Here is a 25,500-nt window from a genome sequence, read left to right on the forward strand (position 1 = left end):
TGCATCCAGCTGAGATGAACGAGCCCTCAAGAAGACATTTGTTTTGACATTTCACTTCAAGGATTTCTCGTCCACGTGACCGATCTGTGGAGGTTTTCTTAATGAAATGATTTTCCAGAGGCTCAGCTCTGCTCTGTAGGCTCCTCAGTCGATATCCCTCCTCAGCCCTCAGCTCTCAGCTCTGGCTCACCAATACAAGTTGTCATGACAACTCGAGCGTTAATCGAAGTTTTGTTCACCGACGTTGAACTTTTTTTTTTCCCCAGTGTCACTTGGTAGATGTGCTAGACATAAGGATCTCTATTATAAAGTCTACACTGAGAACAAGACTTGATCATTAACTGAAAACAGAAAGTCACATTATTTAATATCTCAGCTTTATATTATGTCTATCTTCAGTTACACAGGTATGGTATTATCAGATTTACAGGTTTTTAAATGGACTTTTACGTACGTTATTCTGGGTCAAAGTCCAGTTTCTGCAGTAAATTTTGCGATATTATTGTCAATGTTGTGCAGCTGTAATGGTGCACTGAACTTTACACTCAGCTGATTATAAAGTACACCTAGCTTTGACTAATACAGTCTTACACAACAGTTCTGCAATAACTCTTGCCTTCATGAAGATTATAATGTTCAGTTTTTGTTAGATGTTGATTCAGCTTTATTTTGAAAGCTGTAGTTTGTGGTGCGTCAAACTACATTTCATTTCTAGTGTTTTGACCACCGCATTGTATATGTGTGTGACAAATGCACGTGCTGCACATATAGATCCTATTGATTACCTCAGTGGCCTGCTCTGTCGTCAGACCCCGCACATGTTTCGCTGTGTGTGAGCACGCACAGTTTACAGCAGGCCCACACATGTTGGTCCACATTTATTGACTCCTTCATGTGGCGGAGCAAATTAAAACCAAAGAAAATGCACTTGGTACGTTGACTTTTTGCTGCTACAAGCTGAAGATGTGAGAGCACAGATGGGAAAGTCTTTGCTGCTCTGAACTGTTCTTGGCCTCTAAATAGCAGAATTGTTGAGATGTCGCAGCCTCATAAAACAGTTAAAACAGTTCTGTATGTAGCTGCTCTGGAAGTGACAAATCAAAACAAGGAAATAAGTCTTTAAAACAGCAGGAAGTGAGCGTTAAGTTAAGTTTGTTTGATTGCCTCTCATCCAGCAGCAATAAAGCAGCAGCAGACCAGTTATGCTGGTAAATATGACCGTGTTGTGTATAGTTTACTGAAGGCTGAATTTCAAATTTCTCAAACCTTAACTCGCTGCCATTACTCATCCCCTCCCATGACTCGGTCCTTATTTAAATGACTTCTTTCAAGTTTTTGTGAGGATAAAGAGCTCCTCATGTGACGAGTGGATGCCTCCGAGCTAATTGAAACACAAAACAGAGATCCTCCACAAGCTGGGCTGTTAACTGGGCTGTACTTTTTCCCTCAGTTTAATTGTTGCTTGAAGGGATGAGCAAAGCACTACTCACACGGGCACACACACACACACCTCAGTATGATCTCATCATGTGGGTCTTTTCCCACAGCGGCACTACTAAGGTGGATGACAGTATTCCTATATACAGCATAAGCCGCAAATCTGACGAGCATAGTAATGGTTTGAATAGCACACTACTGTTGTTTGTCATCTACCACAGTCTTGTTAATAATTAAACATTTATGTTGGATTATGGAAATTTTAGAGATGGAGAGCTCAGGTTGCCTCAGATTCATAGTGTTTGCTAAATTAGCCACTGCTGGCACAGTTTGACCACTTAAGCCCAAACTGAAATATCTCAAGAACTGCAGGAAGGATGTCCATGTTACCCTCAGGGTGACTTATAATCACTTTGGTGATCCCTTAAAGATCCCCCTCCACACATCTATTAAAGCTCACATAAAAAATGTCTAACATGGGTACAGCTAAAAAAAAAAACAAAAAAAAACAACACATATATATATATACACACATATATATATGTATACACACACACACACACATACACACATACATACATACATATGTATATATGTATATATATGTATATATATATGTCTGCTTTGTATATATATGTATATGTGTGTATATATGTATATGTGTATATATATGTGTGTGTATATGTGTATATATGTATATATATATATGCATATACATATGTGTGTGTATATACATATATATATGTATATGTATATATATGTATGTATATATATATGTATGTATGTGTCTGCTTTGTATATGTCTGCTTTGTATCTCTCAATGCAAATATACTGTACTGTCAAGTCCATTCTCTGCGTTCGTGCACAGGAGGCTTCAGGTTATCCATATTCAGGGGCTAGTACTAAAAACTCAGAATGACGTCCAATGCAGTAGCCCCATAGCCTGACTGTGACCCGTATAACCTCGTGTTTATTCAAGGGATGACTTGGCCTTATGTCGTGGCCCGCAGCTGTAGGCATGATGCATAGCTGACTCCCATGATGCCCTGCCACAGATGTCTCCCAGAATGTCCCCTTTGACATGTCAGCTCTGTTGGATTAGGTCTAGCAGTCAGTTTGCACGAAGGAAAGCCTCTGTCATAAGAAACAAGGCTGTTACACCTTCATTTTTCAGGCTCATAGGAGTGTTTATTTCTCAGTTTAACATCTAGTCCGCTTCTTGCTTTTGTTTTTGTACGTTGCAGTTTTCACCGTGTCTCATTCGATCGACTCTCTCTCTCCCACAGCTCTGGCACTCTCGTGGGTCTGAAGTTTCAGGGTTTGAAGTCTGATCACATTCACGCATGACCAGCAACGCCGCCGTCGCCGTGCATTTGTATGCAGACTGGCGAAGAGAGAAGTGCCTTGGTCCTAATGGTCTCATAGTCTACTGAGGTTGCGCTCTGAATCAGGGCTGCACAACTTGTGAATCGAGAGCGTGGCTTTCAGAGACTGTGTTGAATCTTAAAACGGAGGTGACTCGTTTTTTACCTTTGCCGGAAACTAGACGTGTGCTGTAGATTAAATGTTTTGATCACAAACTGGTAACGTTTGATTGCGTTATCAAGAGCTTACGCGTTCACTGAATGAAAAGCTGCAAACGTGAGCTAGATTGAGTTAATTGTGTTGCAGAGCTCTTTCAGGAGGTGGCAGGGAGCCTTGAAGTGAATCAGAGGAAGTGTTACACAATAGGAAGTGGTGTGGGTTTTTTTTTTTCCTCTGCGTCTATTTGTTCCATGTTTTTATAAAAACTCTGCAATAAGCTCATATTTCACAAGGAAGATGCGACATGAGAACAACCCTGTTATTGCATACTTGCGTGTTATCTTTAATGTTCCCTTTTTGTGTGGATTTTTGCGTTTTTAAAAGGGAACGCGACAGTAAGATGGCATGAATGTTTTTAAATGGAGTCATTTTTAAAGACGTCTTTCAGGTACTATTGACAAACAGGAGGAAAAGGAAGTTTTCAGTGATTTTTAATAAAATTGGTGAAAGAAATAGAATTTTATCTAATGAAGGCTTAATTTTGCGTCATGATGCCACAAGTTGTTTCTAGCTGTCAGTGTTTGCATTAGAGCCTGAAATCCTCTTTTCATCAAGCCCCAGGTTGTTGTACCTTTTTGCCGAGAGCTACTTTTGATGTTTTGTTACTGTTACCTGCATTTCAGAGGCTGACCTCTGCTGGAGGACTGTGACCCGGGGCCACCTGCCAGGCCGGGCCTCCCTGCTCCTCACAGTCACACAGCTCCACTGCTGGTAAGTCCTCACCGCAAGTCACACTTATAAGACTGGAGAAAGCTTGTTGTTGAAAAGTAAGAACTAAAACATAGAGCCAAGAAACTCAGACTGCTTAGGACTCCTATTGGCTTTGGTTGAACTTAAACCGTCTTTTTGGTCCATATCCATGCAATAGACTGTAGTTACTCATCTTGTATTGGAGGGGTGTTTGAAAAGGATCTTTCAGCATGCGAATGGGCATGTTTTTTAAAGACAATTCCCCCTTCCAAGTCCATAAGCTGCGTGTCTGCTTTGTATCTCTCAATGCAAAGTATGACCGTTAGTCTATTTCCATACTGTAAACTTCCATTCTCCTCTTCGGATAACCATCTGCTTATCTGCTGTTATTTGTTTACATGTCTATTTATATCTATGTTATATCTGATCCTCATTTGAATTGACCGCAGAGCTTGAAAAGCAGGTTGTTGAGAATGACAGAACACTCTGTGGCACAGCTTGTTTGTGCGCCTGCGTGTCTCCTGTTGTTTCAATGCAGCTTGGGTCATGGTGCACACTGAGGGACTGTGAATGAACAGAGGCATTCCTCTTAATGGCAGTTGAGTCAGTTACCTTGCTTTCTTTCCACTGCTGGTAATTTCCATGCTAATGTGGGCTCAGTGTAGGTGGGAGGAAAAAGCATTCAACTTTCGTCTCTGTTACTTTGCTGTTTTTACAAATTTTGGTTGAAATGTCCAAATACAAGTTGCTCGCGCTCTAATTTTGCTCCTCATATAGAGTTGGTCCAGAGCCCAGAAAGAAGAGATTCTTTAGGGGGAAAAAATACAGCTGGGGCACTGTGAGCTTCAGTCTGAATGTAACATTACATGGCTCTCTATGGACATCTTGCCCCAGCCGGCGCTGAATCAAACGCTGCCAGAACTGTCCCTCCTGTGTCTCTTTAAACTCCTACACTCTGAATTTAACAAAGAAAAAATAATGAAGGGGAACTGCTCATTCACTTCAAAATCCCATCAGCTTCAAGATTTAGCCTCTAGCTTTGAGTTGCTGGGTAGAAGAAGAAGCACACTCACCTAGATAAACCTCTCATATAATTGCCCAGGTTAATAAAATTACAGCTTTATTGGCAGCCATCGTCTTATGTTATTGAGGCCTAAACATGATGAAAATTTCAGTTTTAGAGCTGTGGTAGTTTGGGCTCACCGATACAGTCGGCACGTCATTATGTAAGACTGCCTGTGGTGCACCTATGCCTGTTATAGCCTTAATGTGCCGTGCTGTGGGTGTACGTGTAATGCTGGCTCAGGAAATGAAGTGCATTGTGGGCCATAAAAAGGAGTTGAGTAATGTAGGTGCTCCCTGCTTCCTGTCCCCCTCCCCTTGCGCCCCCCAGCCGCTGAAGGCCATAGTGTTTATGTAACCACAGGGTGCAAGGTCAGTGCCCAGCGTCTGCAGCGCTGACATGTGACTCTTCTACTTCCTACATTTGATAGGTTTTTACATCCAATGCAAATGTCTGTTACTTTGTGGTGTTTGGTGGTTGTGATCTCTTAATTTTTGACCAGTATATTTTTAGTAGCGTGTATTTTTCGTGCAGCATTTTACTTTTTCCTGCTCCTGTTTGCCTTCACAGCAAAAGGAACTCTTTTTTTTTTTTTTTGCTGTCAGCTTGTCTTTCTTCACCTCACCCTGTTACACCTCCCCATCATTTCTCTCCTGATTGCATGTCTGCCCATCCCTGTTGTATTTTCCTCTGTCTCCTTGGAGATTGTTACCATGACACACGGCTATCGTTGGATTGGCTAAGCTCTGGTGTTGGAATGCTGCATTTTGACAGCTAAGCCTCAGGTGGTTCTTATATAGGATCACTAAGTCAGTGTATCCCCATGAGTGGTGCGTGTGTGTGTGTGCATTCATGCGTGTGTACTAATGACAAGCTGCCATGCTGCCCCTGTAAGACTCCTATCCATTCACTAAAATAGACTGAATGGCAGGCTATTTTCGTTAGCAAGAAGCACACAACCCTGTGGCAGTACAGGGGCGCTGTAGACGTGTTGCATTATAAATGGAAAATGGAGCCGAGTTAATGCAGCAGGCTGAGTTTTTGTGTGAATATACACACAGGATGGATTAGCCTCACTAAGCCAGGGGGGAGGTGTGCTGAAGTAGCCTGAGGTGAAGCTTTTCTTGGCTCTCCTGTTGCTATGATCATAATTGGGTCAATACTGCCCCCAGCTGGTGAAGTGTAGTAGTGTGTTGCTTGTGTAGATGATGGATTTTGCACAGAAAGTATGGATTTTTCTAATATAGCTCCACAATTATAGATTCCCCAACAACTGCTTTTTTCTGTTAGTTTGTTTACAGTAACAGCAAGTGTGGTATTACAATTCAGCAGTTTACCTAGAAGAAGAGTAAAATGCTACAATAAGTGTGGAAATGTCATATGCTTGACTCAGCACATGGTAGACTCTCTCGACCCCACCCGCCGAGCAGGTCATTTGAGATGATATGTCTGAGTGGGTGTACTATGTAGAGTGGCTTGTTATGTCAGCTAAAAGCTCCCAGCTTCTCCTTGGTTATCTATTATTTATGCCACTGGAGGGCTGACACTGTGTAACTTCCTGCCCAGGTTCCCTCGTCGAGCACGTCCGGCTGCTGTCATTCCTCTGCATGAGTACATGTTGGAAAACCTTCATTTCTGTCAGATAAGCATGAAACGGGGCATTAACATTTCGTCTGTGGAAATGTCACATTTGATTTTCTGTGTTTTACTAAACAAGGGCCTACCCTCGACGAAATGACTGCATGTGAACACTGGATGGTGCTCTTACACCATGCTTCTCATCCCAGGAAACTGGCACGTTGCCCTGAGTTAGAAATTAATTTTCTTTGATATAAAATCAGTAGTTCTCCACAAATGCATTTCACTGTAACTGCTGTCTCTTGTCATTTGCATTTGTAAGTTTCAGCATAAGCATTCCTGATGCTGGCATGTGATAGAGAAAATGTTTGGGAGTGGTCGTCCTCGCCGCTCACTCTTTGCATGCAATTATGTTTTCATCCTCCAGATGGCACTCCTCTCTTACTGAATGAAAACGCTGGTTCTCTTCAACCTGACACTCATCATCCTTCCAAAACCTCCTCTGTGCCCCACCCAAAATCTCGTTGGGGCAATACTGTGCAGGGAGGGAAAAAAAAGCATTCAAGGTGATGTTTCACTGTATTTCTTCAATTTAAATCAAGCACTTTTATGTAAGGCGTTATGGCCCTGAATTCTCAGGAGTGTTGACGGAGTGAGCGTAAAGGATGCAGTGACGTTGGTGAGTCACAGTCAGAAGGTCAGTCGAGTAATGATGGCTCGGGGCTGTTTTAGCAAGAGATCTGTGTTTGAATGGGTTTTAGGAGGCAGCTGCCCCGAAGTAAGAGCTGCTTCGACCAACGACCAGTGAGTCAGTGTGCCCCCCTTTAATGATTTCCCAACACATCCTATGAAGGAGTCAGAGGACTCTCAAGGGCAGGGTGGGGAGTGCTTCCTTCTGAGGCGGATGTTCAGAGGATCAGAGAGTTCGTACAAACATCGTGGACAGGTTTTAGAACTCTTTAGATGAATCTGCTACCAAATATTTCCAGCCTATTTGCCTGGATGTGGAGCAGCATCTTCACTGGAGATGCTCATTTAGACCTCTGCCTGTGTTTGTGTGGAAGTTAACTTGCTGCTCCTTTTTTTATTTTATTTTTCTTCAGTTAAATGGATTGATCTGAAATTGACATCCATCACAGGCTGTCAGCATCTCTGTGTGTGTTTTGATGGTACAAAGTGTTGTATTGGTGCGACTGAGGAGCGGCGCTAAGAGCCTCTTCATAGAGCTCGATTTCAATGGAGCCAGCATTTTAGCTGACTCTTGTGTATGCGCCTGTTGCCATGGTTTCCAACTTTCATCAGGTGCTGTCCAAAGCGAGAGGGCTTAGCCGAGGATGAGGCGCTCCCACTTTCATCCTACCTCTGATCTGCTCCTCTGGACGAACTGCCGGTTTCACATGCTCATTTCCATTCATGCTGATTGGGTTCATGGCGGCTGCAGCGGTTTGAGGCTTTGTAAGTTGTTTTCAGGGAGGGAATATTTTTAGCTGCCTGTGTGGCTGCAGGAGCGAGATGAGACAGCTGATACTGGATGGCACCTCAAGTATCGCCATCAGTTTGTAATGATTCAGTCTTCCTGTGAGGTTTGTTGTGATTTGCCAGAATCTGGGTGAGGGGGGTATTAGCTGATGTTTACGCGGGCACAACAATACAGAGGCGTGGCTACGAGGTAATCGAGTTCACCCCCATAAACAAACAAATGGCACCCCCTCCTCCCGCTCCCCCCATCATCGCCATGTGCCCCCTAAGCCATTTTTAGTCAGCTGGGTAGGATTGGCAGGAGATGGACTGGGGTGACGAGAAGTCGAGTGGGGAGGGGGAGGCGGGAGGAGGTTTGTAGAGGGGGGACGCATGCCAGCCCCATTTGGGAAGTGCTCCCCCATTTTCTGCCTGTCGAATCGGGCCAGTGTCAGCGAGCTCCGGCGGGTCCAGGTCTGGCCGAGTGGGCTAATGCGATGTGGCGTGTCACCCGGGGAATCTAGGTCAAGTTTAAAGCTGCCGAGCTCTGCCCGCCTCTGCTGCAGTGTGACGCCTCACAAGCCCTCCCCTTCCACACACGCACTAACATTCAGCGCACATCCTCACCTACATTTTAACATCTTTATTTTTTTTTCTTTTAAATGTTGTCATATGTAGAAAAAAAAATGAGACATGCATTTTCCTTTCGAGGCCCAAATAATCTCAGACATAAACACGCATACACACCATTGCCTCACCCCATCCCCCCCCCCGCCTTCACACCCCAGGCAAGCTCTCAGCCTCTCCACGGCGGAGCCCATGTGACGCTCCGTGCCGTGTCTACGCCCCGGTTGGGGAGGGGGAGGGCGTTGTTTTTCTTCCATAGTAAAGCAGCGGGGCACGTGGATCCTCATGCTGCAGCCGAGTAGTGGAATGTCAGCACTATCCCTCCCTTGCATTAGCTAGCCATCAGCCCCCGAGCTGTTTTTGTAGGACGTTGCCGCAGTGCTCGGTTTCAGCTGTGCCCTGCTTCTCGGTGTGCTTATTAAAGTGGAGGCACAGAGCCGGGACACGTTAAAAGGCAGTGCCATCCAGAGGTCAGGCTGCTGCATGGGCGTGGCACTGTTTTGGTGTCTCTTACCAAAATGAGCCCCAACCTCTCTGCACCATCTGCGAGCTGCAAATATTTGGGATGGAGATTTTAGCTTGTATGTGTTTCAGCATTTTCACTGATATATTTTTCCTTTATAGCAAATTGATAAAATGTATCATCATATTTTAGCTGCAATTAGAATGTAATAATTGGTTCGTATTCATCAGAGTATGGCATTATTTTTGCTTTTTTTCACTTTAAAAAGTGATTATTATAATAGGAATTTGCTGAGCTGCACAGAAAAAAATCAAATCACATTAAATCTCTAAGTGCTCAGTAGTGGAATTAAATATTTCTCCATCGTCTCCAGTTGACTTCACTCCCCGGCTAATCCGCTGTTTTTGGCGCATTACCTCATCTGTATTAATATATTCATGTGCTTTCAAGTCCTACTACTACTGTACTCACTCCTCACCCAGAGCTCGCCTCCGATTGGCTGCTGCAATGTTTTCAATGGCACCAAATTTTTTTTGACTCCATGGATACAGTGAGCTGTTGGGTAGATCAGCTCAGCCAATAGGAGAGCTGCGCGGGCTCCTGCTTGTCAGATTCTGCCGCTGGCCTTAGAAGCAGCCCTCCCTCCCTCGCTGCGAGCACGCGATGGCTCAGTGGGGGGGTTCAAAACAACAACAAGGCTGTCGTCGGGCTCTCTGTGGTGCCCAGGACATGCCAGCACTCCTGGGTACTACTACAGCCACTGAGGGAGGGGGGGGCTTCGATTCCTCAATCTCTCTCTGATACAGTATCTGTGTACTCTCAGCCAGCACATCATCCTCTCACTTCTCTCTTACCACACTCTCATTAAGCAGCAAGCCACTCACAGTGACACATTGTTTTAAATTTATCTTTAAAGGGGCAGTTGTCACCATTAGAAGTCCACATAAGCTGCAAAGTTAGGGTTTGGTTTTTAAATACGTGTTTATGTAATGTATGAATTATTCTCAGGATGAAATTTGAGTTGAGGAGCTAAATGTACCACATGTGCAAATTTAATCTGCTCTTTTTCTGGTACACTTGAAGATTCTCTGTTGGACTTTGAAATGCAGCCACGCAAATCCCCGTCCTTAAAATGACCTCATTTCGAGCAGCACAAGGGAGCAGCGCTGGGCCTGCCATGCTGCCAGCGCCCGCGTCGAAGCGCTGCCAGCCCTGGCAGCCCTGGCAGCCCTGGCAGCCCGGGCAGCCCGGTCGCCGGGCCTCGGCCCGTGTGCGGCTGAAAGGTGGCAGTAGAGGACCGGAGGAGGCCCGGCGGTGACGGGCAGTGCCCGCGTCATCCAGCAGGGCGAGGTCAGTGACAGCTCTCATCCCTTCTGAGGCTGGATCAGGTGCTGCTCTCCGACAGCCAGTGAGGTGCTGGCGCTGGCACAGTCAGACATTCAGGTCACATTAGAGGAGGGTAATAAGACGAGGCTGGACAAGGCAGGTGGGTATTTGCAGGTGGTCACTGGGTCGACCGAGTGACTAACAGTTGATGAGGGGACTTTTGAATGTAAAAATACATTTCATACACAGTAAATGCAACCAATTAATTAACTCCAATTTTTTCATCATCGATTAATCTGCTGGTTATCATTTTGTCTATAAAATGTCTGATGTGACATTTTTAAATGTCTTGTGTTAGAAGATATTCAGTCTCATAGAAGACTAATAAACCAGCAAATATTCACACTTAGAAGCTAAAACAAGACAAGTTTGAGCCTTTTTAGGCATTTTTGCCTTTATCCGATCACGACAGATGACGAGGCAGGCTGGAAACAGTGGGAGAGAGAAACGGGTATGACATGCAGTGAAGGTCGCCGGCTGGAATCAAACCGGGGATAGCTGCGACTATGCTGCCTTGTGTTATGCGTCGTAACCAATCAGCTGCCAAGGTGCTCTGATCAATTCATTTTTACAGTCAAAAGCATATTTTTGTTTCGTCAGAGTCTCTCAGTAGTGAACCTGAGGAGGTATTAACATGTCTAAGGTGTCGCTTGCTTGACATTAAGGTCTGATAACAGACGTATCGATGGAGTCCCTGGTTACAAGGAAGTTAATTTTAGAAAATCTTTGTTATTCAAACTCAGCAGTCATGTAAAAACTGGCCATTCATCACTAATATCTTCCCTGTTAAAGTAAGGACATGACCCACTGCAAGCTTTTCAAGATGCAAGAATACATGTCTACCCCCCCCCACCCCACCTCACCCCCTGCTGCATCTCATGCATTTTAAAACCACTACATCTCCACTCTCCCTCTGCTCGTGATGCTGAGTGTGTACTTTGCTCTGTCACAGCACCTCCCTGTCTCCCAGCATTACCTGTGTGGTCATGATTTACCCTGTCACCACCACCGGCCCTCACTCAGTCACTTTGGCTCCTCAGCCGTCACTCATCTCGGCTGACATCTGCCTGCCGAACCTCAACTTTGTCGTGGTTCTGCGTCGCCCCTCTTTCCGCCCTCTTGGAGCACATCCTGTCCGAGTCCGCTCCGTCACCAAGGGTTAAATCTGTCTCAGCTGATGGAGCCTGCCGCTGTTTCTCTCTACAAACAGCCACAGATGTCTGACTTGTCATATGTCTGTTGAGCTTCGCTTCGAAGAAAGATCGGCTCTGTGCTTTCTAGGAGTGAGACAAACACCACCTTTCTAATCCTGCGGGCTGATCCTTTTGGGCATATACTCATTTAAAAACGATACAAAGACATTTTTTTAATGTTTGACCTCATCAGCTTCATTGATTTTTGTAAATATCTGCCTATTCTGAATTTGATGCGGCAACATGTTTCAAACAAGTTGGGACAGGAGCACCAAAAGACTGGGAAAGATGTGGAACGCTCCAAAACACCTGTTTGGATCATTCCACAGGTAAACAGGTTGATTGGTAACAGGTGATAGTGTCATGATTGGGTATGAAAGGAGCATCCTGGAAAGGCTCAGCCATTCACAGCGAGGATGGAGCGAGGTTCACCACTGTGAACACATAATTGTATAAAGGAGATTAATACATGAGCTCAGGAACAGTTTGGAAAACTGTTGTCAGTAAACGAAGTTTGACAAGAAAAAAGCATCAAACTCACATTTAAGGAGCAGAAACCAAAAATGAATTAAAACAGTAAATCCATTATCAAAATAGTTTCTGATTAATTATGCAGATCATTTGAGCTTTATAATTAGTAATTAGTTGCAGTGGTACTCTAATTTTTCCTGAATTAACTGTTGTCCAACGTTCCTCATAGATTGCATGTGTATATTATCATATTCAGACTGTTGTATTTTGTTATCACACATTGTGCTCTTGCAGTACGTATACGGTTCTGTTACTTGCACCACATGAGCATCACTAAGGCATCTTAAATATTGATGTCATGTTTCAGCTTCTATGACCACTGCATTGCTTTTCCTGAAGACATTGTGATTCTGCAGAGATGGTTCAGTGGATTTCATAGCAATGCATACAAGGACTAATTCACATACAAACAACAAGCTTCATAAACAGGTCCTCTTATGTTTCTGCATGACAACTTCCTTTATAAAAGTTTAATTGGACGTGTCCTATTATGTGCAGCAAACAAGCACCTACTTCATGTGTAGATGTGAATGCAGATTATATTTGATTTCCCTGTGGAGGCTTGTGAAGTGGATTACTTTGCATACTGCCTGTAAATGCAAGCGGTTGCTGGGAAGAAACTTAACAAAGCAGAAAAACTCAAACTGAGTTTTTTATTTTTGGAGGCTTTTTGGTTTGACATCTGGTTTTTAAGAGCCTGGGCACAGGAAACACACATGGATGGGCGGGTTCCAAGGGGAACTCTGGTGTCTATGAGCAGTGGGCACATCTGGGGCGCCACCGAGTTCATACAGGCAGCAGAGCGGTGAAGCAGAGCGGGAGTGAGGTGTCATGGATGCACCCACTCTGCTGCTGCGCTCTTCTCATTTATTGATTTCTCTCTCTTTTCCTCAACAGGTATCGTAACATGGGGAACCTACTGAAAGTTTTGACTTGCACAGATCTGGAACAGGAGCCCAATTTTTTCCTCGATTTTGAAAGTGAGTCACTTTTTTATTTTTTCCTTTAAGTAATTGCTCCCTCTCCTGATATCGATCACATGAATATCTTACCATAACATTATCAACTCTCAAACTCTTAAGTCTTTCCGCCCCCACCTCCCTCCCCCCACTTATCTTTTACACTATGTTCTTCCCAGCGGCGAAAAGAGCCAAATCTACCACTAGAGCTTCTGCTCTTTCCATCAACCTGCCTCTTCCATGCTGGAATGTGTGCAGAATATCAATCAGGGCAGAGTTGCAGCAGAGCCCCCTCCTCAAATATAAAGCGCTGAAGTTCAGCTGCTGCGTAGCCTAAGGCCCTTCAACACAGCTTGATCCTGTCCTGGCTCACACTTGGCAAACCCAGAGACTCAGTCATACCTTCAGAGAAAACAATGCCTCATGCAGCTCACACTGTTTCTAGGTGAATTTTATATTAAAAGAACAACACAATTATATATTTAACAAATGCCTTTATGCAACATTTCAAGTTTTCTCTAAATTTATCACATTCTCAGCATTTCATTTGCCTTTTCAGAACACTGTTACATCATGAAATCAAACTTCAAAGAAGCTTCCACCAAAACGGAACAAATAAGAAATCAAAAACATTAAAAACAAAAACACATGAAGTAAAAAGGTGAAACTGTAGCTGCCGATTCGAGCTGCGTTCTAGGCGTTTCTTCTGCAGCGGAGCAGGAGTTTACAGTCATCACACTTGGCAAGGTGTTGTAGCTTCAGGTGGTGGAAAAGGTTCACAGTGTTGCCACTTCTCTTAAACCACATTAAAAAGAAGAGCCTTTTAAACTGAGCCACCTCTATACACACAGTTGATAAAATTCTACCAAAAACAACCCTTTTTCATTTGGCTTATCTTGCTCCATTTTCCTCCTCTCAGCCAGGAAAGTGGGTGGTGTCAAAACTAAATGGGAAGCGGTGGAAAGATGAGATTATTTCAGTGAGCTTTCATTTGCATAATTTGAAGTTGCTTATTAAACTTTCTATCACATCGGAGGATTTGATAGAGTTCCCAGAGCTGTCGCGTACTGTATATTGAGCCCAGAGTGAATATGGATTAAATACCAATCAGATTTGCCCCGTTGTGACCTTGTTGTTGTTGTCGTCCTCTGCAGATGCCCAGCCCACAGATGCAGAGCGGGAGGTGTGGGAGCAGGTGGACGTCGTGCTGAAGGACGCTAAGGGGATCCTGGACGAGCTGCAGGCGTACAAGGGAGCGGGGCAGGAAATAAGAGAGGTACACCTGATATAAAAGTTAGGCCAGGTGCTGCATTAGTTCACGGAGGGAGTTTAAGAGCTTTGAATTAGTTCATGAGGAGTGTCAGATTTACCTGGAACTGGATCTGATTTATCAGGTTTGTGTTCAGAGATTTCGCGTGAGTGGATCGTTCTTGGTTTTAAAAAATGAAGTCAAATTCAAAAGCTGTCACAAGAGACCATCAGGTCTGACTTGCCTCAGTCTGTTTATAAGCCCTGGCCTTTAAATGAAGCCTCTCACACAGTTAATCTCTGACTGTACAAGTGTTGGCATCCCATTTCAGCTTTTACAGACGAAGAGTGAAGAACAGTGGTTTTGAGAAAAACAGGGTGCAGCCAAATGCTCCTGCAGCCTCAAAAATCAGCAGATTATTAAACTTTTATGGCAAGCTCAGGAGCGCAGAGTGGAAATTCGCTTCCATCTCCTTTATCTAAAAGAGAAAGACCTTTTCCTCTTTGAAAGAGTTCTCTGATAACACTGTCAACTGACTCAAAGTGGAAAGTGCAAAAAAGATGTTTTTAAAATCTCTGCCGCAGAAACAAACACCTCGTCCTTTGAATTCCTTAACAAAGCTTGTGCCGGCATTACCCACAATGCACCTCAACTGCAGACAGTTCAGCTGGACACTCAGGTGTGTTATGAGAGTAGATGCTAATGTAGCTGCTAGCCTCAAGCAGCGACCAGGAACCACAGAGGTCTGGTAACGTCGCTTATTTCTAACTCCACCCCTCCAGATTTTTTCATTTTCAAACAGCTCCAAACGACGCCGTCTCAGGTGAGCTGACTCGAGGAAATTTATCATTCTGAAGCCACAAAATCCTTTCAATGACTGAACATGTGCAGTAGTACTCTCCAAGACCTGCAAAGAGACTTAAATGTTTAGAATCGGTGGTGTTCCTCTAGATAAGGGTCACTACACAAATGTGTAGTTGTGGGTACCCGATAAGATAAGATAAAACTTTATTCATCGCACGCTGTGGAAATTTAGTTGTTACAGACAGCAAGAATAAAAAGGAGACATAGAACAAGATAATAAAGATAATAAGACAATAAAAAGGATACGAAATAAAATCAATTCTTATTTTCACGATGGAAAATTCTGAATTGCACATGACTAAGATATGGATAATGAAATTCATTGTTTTTGTATTACTGCATGGAAGGAGATATGACAGAGTAAATGTATAGCACAGGAAAAAACTGAACTTTCATAAAGTCTTACAAACTTTTACCTCCTGTAAGATATAGATTAATGGTCTCTTTGTTGATTATATTTCCAGGCGATCCAGAATCCAAATGATGAGGCCTTACAGGAGCAGGCGTGGGCGGCTGTGGTTCCCTTGGTGGGGAAACTGAAGAAGTTCTACGAGTTCTCCCAGAGATTAGGTACCTATATGTCTGTGCCTTCTCTACAGGAACCTTATTCTCATTCTTATTCTCAAACTGAGGCTTACTTGGTTTCAAGTGGAGGAAGCTCAGGCGTCTTGTGGGATTTAGCTCAAACGCAACATTATGACGTGTGACACCTTCCACTGAAAAATCCCAACGTGGAATAATGTCACTGCCAATAATTTTAGTGCAGTTTATCATTTTGAGCACGACCAAAGTGCCAGACGTGATTCCATGAAGGGCGACAGCAGACGTCCTATATGTAAAAGGCCTTTTAAAGTGGCCCCACATAGACACAACCTCCATACATGACCTTAATTGTTTGCAAGTGCATCTGCAGTATTGACTGCTGAGCTGCAAAAGTCAACAGACATGCAATACGCACACATAACATGCACCCCACTCTTATATAGACATGCTTCGAAAACCCCCTCAGCCGTGCATTTCTCAACATGCTGCTTGCGGTGCACTGTGCACTGACCTCTGTGTAGGATGGGGCTATAGGTTGTTTAATTAGCATGGATACAGGGGGGAAGGGGGGGAATAGGCTTACTGCTCCCTGATCTTCTTATGACCCTGAGGCTGAGGGGGGTTGGAGCCCGCCACGCCTTGACGCCCTCAACTCTGTAATCCCGGTGGCCGTGGAGAAGGTAGTCAATGGGAGCAGTGGGCGGCGGCAGCAGCCTGCTGATGGCTGTTATGTAACGAAGTAGGCCACCTCCCCGCCTCGGCTGCTGCTCTACTTCACTGCCTTGACTTAAGGCTTCGGGGGCCGTGATGGCCTCCGCAGCATGCTGTCCTGCCTGATTCGCATGAAGCTGAAAGTCCTCCACTACAGGCTGGTGGAGCACGACTACCAAGAATGGAAGATATTATAGAGGGAAGATTATGTAATTTGAACTGAATGGACAGATTTCTCCTGAGCCAACTACTATAGTAGGTCTTCCATTGACGCCCAAAGTTTGACTGAAATTTAACATTGCTGACAGAAAAATGTTAATTCTCATAGAAAACTAACTAAAGTCTAAGGTGATATCTTCATATCGCTTGTTTTGTCATATCAACAGTCAAAACCCAGAGAATAGCTACAAAATTATCACATTTGAGAAGCTGGAATTCGTAAATGTTTATTAATTCATTTTGCATATGATATGAAGGAACAGATTTTTCCTGCTCAAGGTGCTAGTTCGCGCATTGACACCCAAATCTGGCTTAAATTCCACATGACAGGAAAACATGAATTTTCTAGCTGCTGGCCGACAAACCTAGAATCCAAGGTGACATCTTAATATTGCTCATTTTATCTGACCAACAGTCGAAACCCCCAAAATATTCAATTTACAGCAATAAAAAACAGAGCAGCATCAAAATTGTCTCATTTGAGAGGCTGAAACCAACAAACGTTTGACATTTTTGCTTGATGAATGACTTGAATTAATCCGTTATGTGAGTTATGTAAGGGATGAACCAGATACATTTAACATCGCAACAGAGCAATTCCAATGTTCACGCTGCAGATCTGCCTCGAATCCTTTTTGATAATCAAGATTATAGATTTTTGCTGTTACAGAAAGAAACGGATCTAAATTAGAGTCAGCGTGGACCGTCAGACACGGTGGGGTCTACACCAGACTAAAGTCCCGCCATCCTCCGGCCCTCCCCTCTCTGCGCCTACATGCCCGCATTCTGCTTGCCTGCTCTGTCGTGACCTGATGAGATCAGACATCCCCCCCGCCCTGCCCCGACTTCCCGACATACTAGAGTGGCTCATTTCTGAGGGCCTGAAAGCAGCTCCATCTTAACTTCTGTTTTGACTGGGACGTGGGGGGGGGGTGGGGGACTGCACCACGAAGGCCATTTTTAATCAGCCGCTTCGCTGCAAACGCTGGCCCAAGCAGATGGAAGTCATTACTGAATGGCAATCGTGCTCAATTTACTGCACTGCGCTGCCAGCGCTCTGTCCATCTCCTAAAAAGTCCCCGTACGATTATCCCAAGTAGACGGCTGCCTGAATCTGCCCTTTTCTGGGTTATGTTGACATGCTCGTCGTCATATGTAATCAACAAGAGTTGTAAAGTACATTTAGAATAAATCTGTTTAAAGTGCTCATTTGGTACAGCGCAGCCTTATTGCATCAGATGTTGAGCTCGTCTGGGTTATGTCATTATTGAAGCCTCTCTTCGGCGTCTAGACTGAATTCTAAACACTGTCTGCATCTATAAATAAAAATCCCTCTGGGCTTTAAAGGTTTTCTCTTTTTTTTTTTTGAAAACTGTGTGTCTGAAGAAGACATGTTTGCTTGATAGTACTACTTGCATGGAAGTCCTTCACTACATTTCACTTAATCTTTTCCTCATTTCCCTGCCGGTGCTCCTCACGCATGCTTAATTATCGGTCTGTGGGTATGCTATGTCAAGCCATGGCACAGGCCTTTGTATTTACTTACTGTCAAAACAATGAGTGTAATCCTGCCTTAATTAACCCCCCCCCCCCCCCCCCATTTCATGCCAATGAGATAATTAGTCCCATGTCTCATCTGCATCTGAGCAGGAAAGCCTCTCGGCCCCCCAAACTCTCCCTCCGCTCCCTCCCTCGACACTGGCAGTGGGCCCTGGGCAGTTTGGGCATCACCGCTGTCCCATTATCTGACTCTCTCCTAATCAGGATGCTTCAGCTGGCTGACACAGGACACTGTTCACATATCTGACTGTGGTTATGATCCACTTTAAGAGCTGTTCTTTGGCTTTTTCCTCATCTGAATCGAGACTCTGAGCCGTGAGGGTGTCAAACGCTGTGCAGATCATAAAACCCTTAGAGGCGATTTTGTGATTTAGGCTTAATAAATAAAGTTGATTTCATAGCAGACCTGGCTTACCTGCACATTTAGTCTTTTAGGATGCTTTCATGCTTGTGAAGTTAACATTAACTAGTTTGATGCTCCTTAAGTCCAAAACACCAACTACAACATTGACAGATGCATTTTATATCTAATTATTATGCATTTGGGCTGCTGCTAATGATTATTTTCATTAATCATTTCCTAATTTCATTTATCTTTCAATTATTTTTTCCCACTGCACCGATTATCAGCCACAAATATATTAGCCACAAAATGGTAAAAAATTGTCAAAGCCTGTTTCAATTTTCCCAGAGCCCCGGGAGACGCCTTCAATTTGCTTGTTTTGTCTAACTAACAGTCTAAAACTCGAGGCTATTTAATTTCCAACAATATAAAAGTGAGGGAATCAGCCACATCCTCACATTTGAGAATCCAGAGCCAACGAATGTTTGACATTTTTGCTTGATAAACAATTAATCAGTTATTGAAATTGTTAACTTAATAGCTTCAGTGCTTTTCTGCATTTCATGCAGTACAGAGAAAGTATTTATCAATCTGTTTATACGACAAATTTTTCTTTGCATGTCTCCTTTCATAGACGGCAATTATTTTTTTGATACTGATTAATCTGGCAGCCAGAGTATTAACCAGAGAATTTCTATGTTTGCACAGTTAGATCATGTCAGAATATAGTCAAATGCAACTTTCTTCACCTGTCTTCATTTCTTTTTTAGTCCAAACTCCCCAAATATTCAATTTACGAAGATTTAAGACAGACAGCAAAATTCTAACATTGGAGAAGCTGCAGAAGAAGAAGCTGTTTGACACGAACACTGAACAAGTCATCGGGTTTGTGAGTTGTAGCTGATTGGTTTTGTAGAGCTGAAACAATTAGTCCGTCAGTTAATTGTTTTTAATAATTTGTATTTGTCAGTATTTCCTGCAGATCTTTTTCAAATATGATAGGAAATTATCTTTTGAAAAAAAAGAAAAATCTTTTGGTTCTGGATTAAACAAGACATTAGAAGACATCACACTGGGCTCGTTTCATTTCTTACAACAAAGAAATAGTCAGTTAATAGAGATAATAACCTACAAATTAATTAATGATAAACTGTTTTTAGTTGCAGGCCTATAATTTAGTCATTTGAATTGATGACAAACTGAAAATTCATTACTTCTCCACTCTACATGCAGTGTTTCTTCCTTCTTATGACCTTTATGTAATTTAGTGCTGAAACTTCAGCTGCTACAAACTGAAGGAGAAGTATTATTCAGCATCACCCGCTGATGACCTGGAAGAACATACCAGAAGGCTCAGGGTCCTTTCAGAATGAATAAAAGCTCACACCGCACATGCATTTTCCACTAAAAGGCTGATGTTTCCGTGCTCGCCCTCTAACTCAGATATCTCTCATGTTTCCTCAGAGGCGGCGCTGCACAGCCTCCTTGGAGCTCTGACCAGCGAGACTTACGACGACACCACTCAGCACCTGGAGCGGGAGCAGGCGCTGGCCAAGCAGTTCGCCGAGATCCTGCACTTCACGCTGCGCTTTGATGAGCTTAAAGTAAGACTGTCTATTTCTCCAACGTCTCCCAAGTGTTTGCTTCGGCTTTCAAACACCCAAACTCACCTTTTTAGCCGTTGATATAAACTCTGCACTTTTCCTCAATTGATGCAAACCAGACTTCTTAGTCTGCATACAAACTGCTGATGGCCCTGAATTGATTTTTAGCTCTGTGCAGTTTTAGACTGCAGCCAGTGAGCGCATGATTAGCATTTAATTAGAATCCTGATACTGCTCTGCTGTTTATAATACAGTGGATGTCAGTGGAATGGCTAATAAGAGTTACAGCGGGGAAAGACGTCTGCAAATTGTTGTCGTCGCTAGCGGATTTCAGCATAATGTGGCAGGTTTTGTAAATGATGGAGGGAAGAAACTCGAACTTTAATGCAAAAATTGCTTATGTGCAACCCAAAAAACACCAGGAATCAGGCAGGGGTGTCGGTCGAATGCCCATTGTCAAAAACATAATTGCGTGAGCACTCATCTGGTTAGACAGGGGGTGAACTGGTTCCACTACACCCTCGCTCCTTAGATACAAAAACTTAAAAAACACACCCCGACGCCCCCAGGCGACTTTCTGCGACGTCCCAATTAGTGCCCACTACCCAGGCTGGCAGGATAAAAACACGAAGGTAGGGGGTGCAAGGTGGCATGCCAGGCCTATTCATCAATCTTTCACACCCATGCACGGGCTTCTGACCTAGTTAAAGTGTCTGTGCGGCGTGCAGCCCCTCCCTGGCGAAGCAGCCTGTCTCCTGGTGCATACAGTGGACACAGACTGAGTACCAGTCTATTGTAGCGGGATTAGCATGCTGCCAGTGCAGCTTTGACTGTGACAGGCTCATACAGGAATGAGGATAATTAGCCACATGATGAGCTCTCACTGGTGGTGAAGTTTGAAAGAAGCCCTCTGGTTGGACGGTTTCTATTTGAGGGGTCAATTTGGATTCAAGGTGAAACCGGATGATTCATATTTTGCAGGAAGTTAACTGACTTTATCTGAGATATCAGACAGGGAGCCTACATTCATCCTCTGTTCTCTCCAACCTCGCCTTAATGAGACCCTTTATACCTTTTTGTCAGCTTTCTAATTGTTGAGCCCCTTGTCGCAAATTATACCGATGCACAGCCCGACTTTAACAGGAAAATAACCAAATTTTTCCTGACAGGATGAGCGGGGATGTGGATGTGAAGGAGGATGAGTGTCAGAGGATTCAAATCCAGTTCAGCAAATAAAATTGTAATTGTATCTGTGTTCTTTTTATGTCATTTCCCCCCAAAGCTACATTTCTGCCTTGTTGGCTAAAGCATTCTGTCATGACGATCCAGAGCTGAATGTCCTGCTGCAGGCTGTGTCACCTCCAGACATGCAGAGAATATCTCTCTGTCTATCTCTCCCTCTCAGTATTAAGATGCATTTCTGGTGCTTTTTGCAGATGACAAATCCTGCCATTCAGAATGACTTCAGCTACTATAGGAGAACCCTGAGCCGAATGCGGATCAACAACGTACCGGTGAGCACATGATGTCCCTCTCCTGTCTGCGTGATGAGGATTCTGTAATTAAAGAAACCCCGACTTTGTTAAACTGTCCCTAAATTGTGCTTTTGTAACAGTTGATTACACGACTACTTGTATGTGAAAGGAGATTCTCGTAGTGATTAACCCACAGTGAGACAGACTTATCATCCAGCTCTGCTCTACGCAGCATTTTAGCATCTTTCAGCTCATTGTTTTGGTTTCACAGCCCTCAGCTGTACTGTTTTGCTTCACTCTCATCATCATCGTTCAGCAAAAAAGCTCTAGAAACACACTCTGCTATGTGCTGCCACTACCAAACTGCAGACAGACACAGTTAGCAAGTCGCTGGTAAACTTAGTAGAGCACTGAGCCAAGATATTTCCCTCAGGAGGTGGTAGAGACCAAAAACAGAGCTAAATGTATTTATATATATCGGACTTAAATTGGCCACCAGGTGGCCAGAAACACAACTTCAAATGAATGCTAGGTTGTTATGGCACTGCTAAAAGTGTAAATGATCAACTGGGTAGCAAGTTTACCATGTTGACTTTAAAAAGTGATCCTGAGGGAAATGGCTGGCTTCATTATTTTCACCAGCTTGTTATTAACTTTATCAGTCAACTTAGTGTTTTTTTTTTAAGCTTTTTTTCTTGCAGGAAACAGCTGCCTGCACGCTATTAGAGCAGTTAGAGTGAACCAATGAAGTTGTAGCCAGATAGATAAACAATGAGTTGATAGTCACCATAAAGCTCTATAAAGCCGAGGGCAGCTGCAGACAGTTATTTGATGCATTGTTACTATAAAAATATTGATTACAGCTGCTTTAAGTGGTTACAAGCCAAAAAGTTTGGGAACCACTGGTGAGAGAAATGTGGACAGTATTGCAGCCATTTCTTTCAACACAATTTCAGGTTGAATATGATCATAAAATCATCAATGATTTTAGTGTTACATGTCTTTCTGTAGTTAATATGCAGTATGTTTGACCATAAAGCATACATTTAGCCGTGCACCATTGCAAACAAGGGTGGCATTTACGTCAGCCATCGATAGATTCAGCAGAGGTGACTCATGAGTTTATTTTAATACAAAATGTGCATTTTAGTGTTCGAGCAGTAATTTAGTACTCCTTTCATGTTTCCACGGCCATGCGCTTGATCAAATGTAAAAAATGTTCGTCATCGTGATTCGTCTCTCCTCAGACCTGATGTTGATTAAAGCCGCCAGCTCTCATTATAATCCCAGCACAGTTCAGACTGCATCAGTAGGAAGGCCAGATTGATGAATGAAGTTTACAGACTGTGGAAGCCCCCAGGATTCAGGAAGCGTCTCGCAACATGAAGTCAGACCCCCGCGGGGAGTTTCAGGGGGTTTGAAGCACAAGTTGTTGGGCAACAGTGCGTGGCGGCAGAAACTGATCCCAAATCAGTAGCATGGCCCAAACCCTCTAGAGATGAAATGCCTAATTTCCAGATCAATGTGGGGTCTGTACGGTAGATGAAGGGACTTTTTCCCTGAGACATGAGACTGAAGAAGAGTTAAAGCAGACATGTGTTCCGTGTGTGTTAGCAGTGACTAATTACATTGACAATAATTAATATTTTTATACTAACAATAGGTCATGTGACTAATTATATGTGAATGGTGACCCAGCTAGTGACAAACGATCATCACGTGACGCTGTTCTCCTCAGCTCTACAGATCGTTTTAGCGTCTTTCAGCTCATTATTTTGGTTTTCTGGTTGACAACGTTCCTGTTTTGGTTTCACTCTCTCTGCTCTCTTGTAGTATCGCTTCTGGACTGTTTGTCCAGCAGCAAACAGCAGGCAGACAGGTTTGACTGCCACTCTTTTACTTACGTCACCCTCTTTCCGAGCAATGGCATAAAGGTTTTCCTACTGAAGAACTGGTGCCACCGACTGCTTATTTCGATGAGCCAAGTCCTAATAATTGCATAACGGTAGTAGATGGAAACAAACATTAAGCTGAGTCACTTAGTCTTCTGCCGATCTTCTTGATATTTGGTTAAAATTTGCGATGCATTTGAATGGAAACCCACGTATTTTAGTAATTTCCCCCAGGAATTGGTGGAGACCAAAAACAGAGCTAAAACAGAGAGAATATTGCTCTTACATTATCCAGGCAGGCAAACAGCTGTTTGATAACAACAAGGAGATAATATTTGAGTGTTGTGACCAAAAAAATCAGCTACTGCAGGTTTTAAAATGAAATATAGCAACTACACAGCAACGCTCCCTCCTGTCATATTATGGTACAAGACACCTGTTTGATGTTTTGGTCACGTTTTTTTTGACATATGAGGTCCACTTGCAGTCTATGCCGTTAATTCTCCTGATCATTATTCATTCATGAGCGTTTTGTGACATCTGATCATATAAAAGTCAAGTCAAGTGCTGCATCACTTTCCGTCAGCCACTGGAATTTGATTTTCCCACATGGATCCATGTAGCACTGATGATGCATGATGACATCAAAACTATCCAATAACTGAGTTACCTTCTCGTCCATATGAATTCATGTTTAGTGCTTTAAAAGGCCAGATCTAAGAGCCAACAATGTGTAACATTGGGCCAAATTAACCAAGCCACAGGTGTATGATCAGCCTAAAAGTGACCTGCCTGTGTACGATAACCCACAAATAATTGCTTTATTTAAGTGCTGTAAAAAGGAAGCAGCTAACTCAGTAGTATTTAAGTGTTATACGATGTTTCCTTTATTGATTGCAGACAATAGCTCTGGAGATATGAAATTCAAGGACCCACTCACTCTCCTATATCATGCATCCTGCACTTCACCACATATACATCATTATTCAGCTGCCTGAAGGACATCTCAAAGATACTTTGGTGCAGGAAATAGTAAGATTTCAGTGCTCCCGTGTGTGCAGAATGAACTGAAACCGCTCTTAGTTTTGACCGTCTGACAGGAGGTTTTATGCTCCAAACCAGAATATGCCATTAGGCAAATGGGCCGAGACAAGTTGTCGTTAGGACCTGTCACTGCTGAAAGACGCCCGGGCTGCCGTCCTCCCTCGTAGCTCCGTCTCACAGCAGCAGCAGCAATTTAGTCACCACTCAGACAACTGAATCATTCAGACATCTGAGATGAAACACATCTGTCCCCACGGTGAAGAGAAAAAGAAGATTTCTTTGAGCTCATATGTCATCATTTGTTAATACATGAATTAGTTTGAAAATTTGGGAAGATTATTCATATTCCGTCAGTGTTATCATAAAAAAAAAAATAATAAAAGCAGGAAAAGTTCGCATCACTTAACTATGCAGCCAAATATAGAACAGACTGTTCTAGAGAGACACCTTGTTCTTTGTTACCTGGCAGGTGTTTTTAGTGTCTCGTCGAGTCTGAAACTATAAAGCAGCAGGATGGGTTAGTCAGCTGGGAAACCGGGAGGAGCAGCAGGGCTCGGTGATGTGGTTTATATCACTATTTTTCACTTATGACTTTATTTAATAAAACTGCTTTTATGTGCATTATCACAGCCTACTGGAGCTGCATGACAATGACGAGCATGATGCCAAGCGAAACCGGCACTTCCACACAACAGTTTTATGTTCCATGCATCCTTGAAGAGGTTTCAAATAAACCTGGATCATTACATATTTTAATACCAGGATTCATCACAGTAAGGAGCAGTCCACGCCAGCAGCTGTTTTAAACCTGTCTAGAGCAGTTTAGATATGTCACTCTCCTATCTCAGGGAACAGAAAGCCTTAAATTCCTAACAGACAGACATGATGGTGCCAGTTTCACAGAACACCACTGTATAAAATGTATTATCATACCTTGTACGCTTGCTCAGTATTTAATTCTACTGTATTCATGCTATTTAAAAATAAAAGAAATATGTTAAGACATCATTCCATCAAGGGTCATTGT

The 25,500-nt window shown here is 43.3% G+C and overlaps 1 protein-coding gene across 2 annotated transcripts in view; it reads left to right on the forward strand.

Moving 5' to 3' along the window:
- Window positions 1–25,500, forward strand: part of fam49bb (family with sequence similarity 49 member Bb) — a 35,811-nt gene that overhangs the window by 6,698 nt on the left and 3,613 nt on the right. The window contains exons 1-7 of one of the 2 annotated variants that reach the window (XM_041961589.1): window positions 3,266–3,409; window positions 3,645–3,732; window positions 12,908–12,990; window positions 14,124–14,245; window positions 15,547–15,652; window positions 19,923–20,062; window positions 21,499–21,576. In XM_041961589.1, coding sequence (XP_041817523.1) covers window positions 12,918–12,990; window positions 14,124–14,245; window positions 15,547–15,652; window positions 19,923–20,062; window positions 21,499–21,576 — 519 coding nt within the window. In that variant the 5' untranslated portion in view covers window positions 3,266–3,409; window positions 3,645–3,732; window positions 12,908–12,917. Of the gene's footprint in view, window positions 1–3,265; window positions 3,410–3,644; window positions 3,733–12,907; window positions 12,991–14,123; window positions 14,246–15,546; window positions 15,653–19,922; window positions 20,063–21,498; window positions 21,577–25,500 lie in introns of those variants that run through there. The other variant, XM_041961588.1, reaches the window with a different exon arrangement.

The sequence above is a fragment of the Chelmon rostratus genome, chromosome 20, assembly GCF_017976325.1.
Source record: "Chelmon rostratus isolate fCheRos1 chromosome 20, fCheRos1.pri, whole genome shotgun sequence".
NCBI lineage: Eukaryota > Metazoa > Chordata > Actinopteri > Chaetodontiformes > Chaetodontidae > Chelmon > Chelmon rostratus.